Source organism: Austrofundulus limnaeus, unplaced genomic scaffold, assembly GCF_001266775.1.
Source record: "Austrofundulus limnaeus strain Quisiro unplaced genomic scaffold, Austrofundulus_limnaeus-1.0 Scaffold50, whole genome shotgun sequence".
Taxonomy (NCBI): Eukaryota; Metazoa; Chordata; class Actinopteri; order Cyprinodontiformes; family Rivulidae; genus Austrofundulus; species Austrofundulus limnaeus.
Window position 1 is genome coordinate 771,390 of NW_013952452.1, and position 10,035 is coordinate 781,424.

Here is a 10,035-nt window from a genome sequence, read left to right on the forward strand (position 1 = left end):
TGGTTAACTTTAGGGTCTGTGGTTAACATGAGCTTAGGGGTTAGTGGTTAACTTTAGGGTCTGTGGTTAACATGAGATTAGGGGTTAGTGGTTAACTTTAGRGTCTGTGGTTAACATGAGGGGTTAGTGGTTAATTTCAGGGTCTGTGGTTAAAATGATGGTTACTTTTAGGGTCTGTGGTTAACACGAGGAATCAGGATTAAAGGTTAACTTTAGAGTCTGTGGTCAGGGTTAGACTCTATAAGGCTAGTAGAAGTAAAGTTTAGGGTCTAGTATGTCTAGTTTTGCGTAATTCTAGTCTTGTAAAAACACATCATCCTCCTCCGCCCCATCTCGTACCTTGATGCGGGGGTCATGCGAATGGGCTCGATATTCGACCCCTGTGCCGTTGGCCTGCAGTAACTGTGGTCCCTGGGGCAATTTAGTTGAACAGGTTAACTGAAGGTTGTAATAACACCCCAGAAAGCAAGACCTTGCTGTACAGCAAAGCAAGAAAAACTTGAAATGTGTGAAAATGTTTATTTATAAGAGGATGTGGGGACGAAGAGAAAGCAAAACAAGGAACTTAAAAGCAATGGCTTCTTGTGTTTCTTAGGGTTACTTACGTATTATTACAGGTGTAGGACACGGTAATACCAAAAAAATGTAAAAATAAAAATCAACTGGACATCTTTTTAAAGGAAACTTCACTTTTCTTGAAAGAAATGTATTTTAATTAATTTTTAATTATGCAAGCTCATTGGAAGGAAGCAACATGTCTGAGAGTCAAAAATGGGAAGTCCCTGTGCCTTCCATTTAATTAAGAATTATGGTTACTTAAATAGAATTAGCTGGATATATATATATTTTTTTTTCTTTTTCAATAGTCATTAGATATACCTCTGTAAATGATTAACTACTGAAGTCAACATGAAATCCTTTTAGTCTCAAATTGAAATGAAAAGTGACAGACAACATGCAAGGCCATTTTCTTCTCCCAAGAAGGCCTTTAGAAGTGAAGGAAATGATGAGAATATGCTGTGTTTAAGTAGGTTCTGCTTTTTTTATATTGACAAATGTCATCATTGCAGCTAGCACCCTCACATCCTGGAACACTTCTCTTTTACATTTTGAATCATATAATATGTTCAGATAGTGCAACAAACTACTGTTAAGAGTGGCTTTTCTCTGGGTACTCAGCTTTTTGCCCCACAGACCATGTATGTTTGGAAAACTAGGTGTGAGGGGTTGTACCCAGCCCCTAGAGCACTGACTGCTGGACATGGGCACCACTTACCTCCATTACCTGGAAATGATGTTTGTCTGTCTGTCTGGTTGTCTATCCATCCATCTATGTGTGTGTTTGTGTGTAGATATAAACATTATACAACAACGCATCCTAAAACTTTTTACAACTCACTGGAAATGTGAAGAATATTTTTCTACCTTTTTATGTACTAGATATGCTGTATGTCATGTACAAGTTAATGTTTGTACTCCTTTAAAAAGAAGAGAGGGTTTTTATAAAGGGGTTGGTCAGAAAGAGGAAGCTACCGGCTCTGTGGTTACGCTGTCATGAAGTTACCTCCTGTTTCTACCAGAGATCAGACAGACACTATGTAAACGTGCACGGGGCTTTCATGCTTACATTTTACCACAACCTGGGCTGTTGGTACGATCCCAAAGTTTTTTTTCTTTCTTTTTTTCTTTTTACCTTTGTAATTGATTTTGTGAGAAAAGGAGGACGGACACTTGTTTTTCTGTTTGGTTTGATCAGTCGGCAGCAAGCTCTATTATGGAAAGGTAAGTCTCTTGGAAAACTCTCATCTAAAACAAAATAATTAGATTTTAGATATTGCAATTTTTTAGAGTCTTGATTTGATCAGAAGTGCACTTTTAACTGTTTAAATTGTTGTTTTTAACCGAATAATAGGTCAAATCAAAACTATATTTGATCCAGGACAAGAAGAAATCTAAACACTTTATGCTGTGCTAACGCTACTATAGCATGTTTAATACTGTGTTCCAAAGTGTACCCCTACAAAAGAGTACCACAAATGTTTATTAGAATCCAAAATACTTTGAAAACGTCAAGTACAAGCTTATATAAAAAATAGCCCAACTGCAAAAACATTTCTAAAACAATTTTATATCAGAAATTTTTTGGTTTTGAAATGAGATGTTTTGTCTTAGTATCTGCAGCTCAGTATCAGCTTTATGTAAAAAAAAATCTCAAAAGGCTGAACAGGTGCTGAACTGTGGTCTTTGAGGGCCACTATCCAGCATGTTGTCTTGTTTAGCTGCTCAAACACACCTGGTTTGCATGAATTGATAATTTACAGGCTTCTACAGAATTTGAGGACGTCATTGAGTCACTGAATCATGACTGGAGCAGAGGAACCAGGAAAATATGGAGGGTAGTGTTTGCCACCCTGATATACACTCGCCAGTCAGTTAATTAGGTTCACCTGTTCAATTGTTTATTAACACCAATATCTAATCAGTCAATTGCACGACTCAGAAGATATTAATTTATGTAGACATTGTGAAGGTGATCTGACGAAGTTCAAGATGTGAAGAAGATAGGGGAAGTAAGCCACTTTTGTGGTTGTTGGTGCCAGTAAGACTAGTCTGAGCATTTCATAAACTGCTGATCTATGGGGATCTATATATCTCTAGGGTTTACAGAGAATGGTCAGAATAAGAGAAAATATCCCGTGGGTAGTTGTGTTTAGGAAAATGGCTCATTAATGTCAGAGGTTACAGACTTGGAGATGACAAAAAGGCAATGGAAGCTCAAAAAATCACTTGTTCCAACCAAGTTCTGCAGGATACCGTCTCTAAAGCAGGGGCAACACCAAGGGGGGGGAGGGGGGGGCAGCCCTACCCCTACAAAACTGGGGCAGCCCTACCCCTAAAAAACTGGCACCACTATTCTGAATACGCAACATGTCCAACCTTGAAGCAGACAGCTAAAGCAGCAGAAGAACCACAGGTGCATGGGAAACTGAAGCTACAATATACACACACAGGCTCTTCAAAACAGAAGACTGGAAAAATAATCCCKTATTTGACGAGATTCTGTCAGCTATGGAGCTGGTTGCATATGACAATCCCAGTAAATCTTTTTTTTGTTTTGGCACCAACTTTGCCAAATGTTCAAAGTCACTTAAAAAACCCTTTCTCCCCCATTCTGATGTTCGTTTAAGCTGAAGATGCCTAAATGTATCACGATGTTGGTGTATTAGAACTAATACTTTTATGTTTAAGCTAGTTATTCATGACATCCTTTAATGATCTAGGTTTTCATGACATGCTGTTCATCTGCAGATAGAATGATTAAAGTCAGAACAAGATTTGATCAACATTTGATGAACATTTGATTGGCTCATTAAGTTTTTGTGTTAACAAGCAATTGAACATTTGTACAATAAAGTAGTTGGTGGGGTAACTTTGCTACTTTAAGTCAGGGCATTTGGTGCTAAAATGTGCACAATCTTATGTTAATCTGGCTCATGAAAATCTTTAAAAAATAACTTACATCTCTTAATGGTCACATTGAGTCAAGACAAAACAGCAATATATAACGGCGCCATAAAAGACTAAAACTGGACCATGACTGGGTTGGATGTGGAAAAGTGATGGAACTAAAATACGGGAATGCAAAACCTGTCTGCTGAAGCTAAACGAAACCTGTCTTGGAAAAATTAATTATCCAGTCATTTCTTCTCAGGCCAAGAGTCAGTGACCTCTTTTGCTTACTTTAAAATGTCATTATGTTTTATCAGTGGTGGGCACCAGCCCGCTAAAGCGCAAACAAAATATTCAGGTCCGCAATTAGCGGATTTGCGCATTTTCTAAAATTAAAATGYAGTACAGCTAATAATTAATTATCTACCAGTCATCATTATCTTGAACAGCGGAAGGTAAGGCTGTCAATGAATCACAACACACTCCAGATAAATACACTTATTGGAAAGGTATACATCCTTGCTGACTGTTGCTTTCGGTCACGGTTCTCTTTTCCCACAATGCTTTGTGTCCGCTTACGTAGCAGGAAGGCAATGGCCAGCAAAAACAGTTAACGTTAGTAATCCATACTAAAATTTTGTATGTATTCATTTATTTTACTTTACAATCAGAGCTCCTTTAAAAAAAGTTCAAACGCTGGAGCTCAATACTTGACGTAATTGGACGGAGCAATCAGCCAACGCGGTTAGCTGAAGTGACGCAGAAATGATTTAAAGATGTTATGCTGATGAAGACTGACATCTAGTGGTCAACTGGAGCAACAACGTGGAAAACTTTAAAATCCAAGCTCTTATTTTGAAGGGAAGATAGTTTCCTGTACTCCGTGATTTTGTTTCCCATCACAAATCAAATCCGTCATGTACACAGAATGCATCKCTTCAGTTTTCCAATAAACAGTTTTAAAATTGCTTTATTGATGCTTCTTTAATGAAAAATCTACAACAAACAAAAGAAAAAGACAAAGAAGCAGCCGAACTAGCAATCCTCAACAACTTTTTTGAAGAAGCAGCCTAACTAGCAATCCTCAACTTTTTGTGGTTTCATTGATGGACTTGCAACTTTAAACACGTGGAAATCCAGTAAATGACTGTTTACACTATAATGCAAAGAAACATTAAATCACTCTGTTTTACTGACATGTATGTTTTTTTCTCCCTCCTTACTTTTCTGAAACTTTTTTTGTGTACGCCCCACCCCGCTTTTGTATCTCTACAAATGTCTCTCTTGCTCTTTCTTGATTTCTCTCTCTTCTCAGCGATTCAACTATGTCCTCTACTGAGACCTACACACAAACAACGGTCATAGCAACCACAAGCCACTTTCCCACACAGCAAGACAAGCAAAAGGAGTATCACACAACCCTCCTGGTCATCTACTCTGTGGTTCTGCTCTGCGGCACTGTTAGCTTGAGCCTGATGATGCACATCATGAGACACCGCGCAGCTTCCTCCACCTCCTGCGCTGTGTACAACCTGATCTTTGCCCACTTCATCTTCCTTTTCACCACGCCCTTCAGAATCTACTACTATGCAACTCAATACTGGAGCATGGGCTTGCCGTGGTGTAAAATTGTGAGCGCCATGATCCACGTTCACATGTACATGTCGTTTGTGCTCTACGTGGTCATCCTCGTCACTCGTCTTTTGCCGCACTATTTCAAAGCGGCACGAGTCGTATCCTTCAACCGGATGCACGCATTCGTTGGCAGTGGTTTCGTGTGGGTCACCGTTTTAGTCGTAGCTCCTTGCCTCATCCATTTTCAATACGGCAAGCAGTACAGCCCTACCAACACCACACGCTGCTTCAATTTCGGAGACAACATCAAGTTTGCCAGAGAGCTGAACTACTTCATGAGCACATCGATCATAGTGGTGGCGTTGGTGCTGACGGGCCTGCAGGCCAACGTCCTGTTGGTTTTATACAGGAGGTACCAGCAAAGATGCACCTCTGAGCAGGACTTTGGGGCTCAGCGAAAGAGCCTCCTGTTTGCCCTGATCATGGTAGTCTGCTACGTTCCCTACCATATTTTCCGCCTGTACTACATTGATCACCCTGACCTCGAGAGCATCAATGAGGTTTTTTTGAGTCTGACCACTTTCAACTGTTTGGACATGCTCACCTTCTTGAGTAGGAGAACCTGCAGCGCGTGCTTGCCAGGAAGTAGGAGTTGAACAAAAAAGTGTGAACGAACTTCTCGCACAAATGTCCATTTGAAGCACAAGAACAGCTGTAAAAAAATGACTTTATGTTTTTATTGTTTATAACTTTTTAATGCTTTGCTTAAAGATATGTTTTGGATTCTTTGAAGTGCGGTTYTGTGGAACAGTTATGAACAATTACAATCTTACCTCACTGCAAAAACGTTTCATCTGATCAGGTCTTAAAAGTATTTCTGATTTTATTTTGAGACCGATACAAGCCAAAGCAGATTGAGTTAGATTCATTTTGGTAGTCTGGATTTTTTCTTGTGTCAAGAAGTCTTACCAAGTGCAATCGTCTTACTGCACTGGCAGATTAATTCACTTAATTTGAGAAGATTTAGACAATAACCTAGTGCTTTTTTTAAGATAACTAATATTTGCAGTGCTTCTTGTAGCTCTTCAAACAACTTGAACAGCTTTACTTGCAAAAATGTGGTTCATGTGAATAAACCTTTGCATTTTATGTTTTGTATTTACAAGATTTAAAAAAGTGGCAGCAGCTAGCTGCAGCGTTTCTGAACCATCCTGGGCAGTCCCGTCACTATGAAATGTTTCAGTTTTAATCTGATCAGAGTTCCACAGGAGTAATTTCTATTCAATTCAAAAAATTTTATTCATTTCATTAAAAATAACTATATACAATAAAAAAACAAAGAAAATACACAAATGAAAAAAAAAGAAAAAAGAATAAATCTTATAAGGACTGCCCCTTTTATCCCCAGAATATATTCAAATGAAACATTATTTACAAAATACTAAAAAAACCATAAAAACATCAACTCAAACAACATTTCATATAGTTTCACATTTTACTTTTCACATACCTTCAAAAAACTAGCTTTTTTTGTCTCTTAAATATATACATAGATCTAGCATTTTTAAGATMATCTTCCAGACCATTCCACAATCCTATGCCCTGGATTAAGTACATCTTTCTTTCAAGCAAGTACGAAAATATAGCTTCACAAACATTTCCATCCCCTTTAGATAATAACCGTCTCTCTTAACAAAGTTTGCCTGAATGTTGGAAGGTAATATGTTTCTGTGAGGTTTGTACATAAACAGTAAAATATTATAGTCAACCAAATCATAGAATTTCTAAATTTTCAGTTTACAAAATAATGTATTTGATGGATGGTTGTAATCTTTTCTAGCGATAATTCTTATGTCTCTTTTTTGTAAAACAAAAGTTGGATTTGTAATTGTTTTGCAAGCTTTACCCCAGACTTCAAAACAGTAAATTAAATGTGGAACAATTATTGCAATGTAAAACACAAGCAGAGCCTTGTCATTGAATAACTCCCTGAATTTATACAGTACTCCAATAGATTTAGATATTTTTGATAAAGATATATAAATAATGTACGTGAGGTCTCCATGTCAGCTTGTCATCAATGTTGACACCCAGAAATTTCACCTCACTGACTTTACAGATCTCAATACCATCTACTTTAAATGAGAAATAAACATTTGTAGGGAGGTTAGGCGGATTATGACCCCCACAATAATTTGATCCAGTCAATATACCCCACCCCCAATAAAATGACATCATTTGCTCAAACACAATAGAAATTAACTGGTTAAGACAGATGCAACTCTCTTGTTGTCTTTAGGTAACTCTGACCTGATTAAAAATTTACAATGTCATATATTTACAATTAAGCATAATTGCTAAAAATGACATGCAGGGTTTTAGAGCATAACCCCCACCAACGGTAGACCTAAAGTTACGTCCTTGCAGAGTTCAACTCTGTTTCATTAAAAGGAAGTTGCTGAAAGATCGGTTTTCAACAGGTAAGGTGAACGTTAATTTTCCTAACATTTCCATAAAAGCTCACTTCAAAAGATTCAATTCTGTCCTTTAAAAAACAAACAAAATGACTAAAGCACGTACCTGAGCCACTTGATCTACTTCAGTAGTTGTAACACAGTTATATTTATATTTAAACTATATAACTTATATTATTGTTTTTGTTTTTGATATCTTGTTCATTAGCTGAGTGAGAAGAGACAGAGAGAGACTATGGACAAATATTAGATACCCTGGTCTGTAACCAGGTTAGGTTAATGTTGCTTTTTAATCTGTATTTTAATTGGTTAAATACTGCAGTTATTTCTTGTCTGAAAATAAAACTTTAATCTGAACTCGACTCAGAAGTGATGAATCCCTGCCCCCTGCTGGTCTTTGGTTGCAGTACACATTTTAGAGTAACGTTGAACCTATGTCAACAGGAAGTACAAACTTATTTTTCATCCAAAACACTTGATTTTTTAAAAAACATATGTGAATACGAATAATAAATAAATCATTACTGCATGTATATTTGTGTTTTCTAATTGTGAAAAAAGCTTTAGTTTGATACTTGGAAAGAAAAATAAACTTTCTTCATGGCATCTTGTTAAACATCACCTAAGACGTAAGAGATCTCCACCTTCTTTCCCCAGACTGTCAGAGGCCCTGCCTAACACTCCCATGCATACAACCACCCACACACACACACACATGCACACATGCACACATGCACACACACCTGGTGATCTTTCTCTTCTCGTTTTATGGCGCTGGGTTACTGTTTAACATCCCCACCCTGGTTTGCGTTTGTTTAGTAAATCGATCTAATGACAGGACTATGATGGCACCATGCAATGTGTCGCTTCATGGATTATAGGCAACTCAGCTCTCTAACCTTCTACTTTAATGTTGTCAAACACCTCACACTGCCCCAACGCTCAGTCTTCTCTAGTCCAAAGGCACTGATTTACTGTCAGACTACAGCGGTCATCCTGGATAAATGCATGTGCCAGACGGAAACAGAAACACAGGTAAGCCAAACTTTTCTTTGCTGTTTTTTTTAACTCAACTGAGTGAGGACTATTGAGGTGCCGATAGGGAAGCCCTTGTCAGATTTCAAAGAGGTGCACATTCCCTAAAATCACGTGGTTTTATATTTTGGCGGTTGTAGTACGCCTCCAAGTTCAGAGGCAGCGGAGTTACTTATGTCCTGAAACACGGGCAGGTTTAGACCAGATAAGAAAGACTCACTTTGTCACGAATGCTGTGCTGTAAAGATCATGTGATAACCAACTTCACATGGACGAGGATATAAACAAGAACGCATTAGTCTGTTTTCCTCTTTTGACGCTCTACCATTTCTTAATACGGCCATTAGAAATATAGAAACTCAGCCATTATTTACCCCAAGTAAAATAATTGTAATTTATGTAACAGCAGACACTCATAAATTCATCTTTTTTAAAGCTAAACCCATTTTATGATTGGAAAAGTKTTGCTTTGAGTAACGCAAAGGCAATTAGAAAAATGTTAATTGGCTTTTCAGCTTGGAGTGAGCATTTACATGATGCTGTGCTGCTGTGGAACTGAGCTCTGTTGTAAAAAATAAGATTAGTTATCAGGCATTGTTCTGTTTATGAACCAAAATGGGAGCCTGACGTGTTGTAGGAAAAAAGAATATGACAACTTATACTGATAGTTTTGATAAAATTTAGTAAATGGTGACGATTTTATTCACCTGCAAGCGTGTAAAGTTTGGCGGGGAATGCCGTAGCGATAAAATATTTTACTGTTGCTTAGGTAACAGGAAGTGAGGCTTTATATGTGCAACATGGGCGGCTGATCATCATCTGTGACTATTAAAACCTCTAGTTTAAATAGAGGTGCTGGTATTATGGCCAGTTCACAGGGAGATTGCTTTTTAACACAGGCTTTTATGGCTGCAGGGTACTTTCGGTTGATAGGCAGAAGCAGTGTTTCGAAGTAATTCTGTGTCCTGGAACAACACTTGTTTCTATGAATGCATCAAACCAGTTTTTTAACACAAAAAATAGTCGTAATATTAAACCTTTTTGGTTTTATGCTTTGTTGAAATGGTTGACTGTGTTTTATGAGATAAATAATGCGAGTAAAGGAGAACACRTTTAGCTCATCAGTTTCTTGGTTTTGACTATTGTATTTTTATCCAGTTAAATGGGCGATATCACGTAAAATCCAACTTTTTTGAGTTTTATATCATGTTATAATGTTATCCTGTCATCAAAAACATGCTTAGAGTTTTGCTTTGACTCATTCATGCATGTTTGAGAAATCCTGTAGTGTCCTGAGGCAGCCAGGCAGGAGAGCAAAAATGACCGGTTGGGCCTAGAACCACCTTTTGGGACCAGCTCCTCCTCTGGGCTGTGTCTCCAAGCTGAGCTTCCTTATCACAGAGCACACCCACCCAGCCCCATGCTGAAACGGGCGGGACAGAAGCAGAAGGATGTTCTTAAAGAGACAGAGGACAATTTCAAGGTGTTTATAAACAGATAT

The 10,035-nt window shown here is 37.9% G+C and overlaps 1 protein-coding gene across 1 annotated transcript in view; it reads left to right on the top strand.

Moving 5' to 3' along the window:
• The first annotated feature begins 8,268 nt into the window (after nt 1-8,268).
• The window catches only part of hnf4g (hepatocyte nuclear factor 4, gamma), a 16,613-nt gene continuing 14,846 nt past the window's right edge, over nt 8,269-10,035 (top strand). The window contains exon 1 of the mRNA XM_014008465.1: nt 8,269-8,534. Within this exon, the coding sequence (XP_013863919.1) occupies nt 8,504-8,534 (31 nt within the window). The 5' untranslated portion in view covers nt 8,269-8,503. The remainder of the gene's footprint in view (nt 8,535-10,035) is intronic.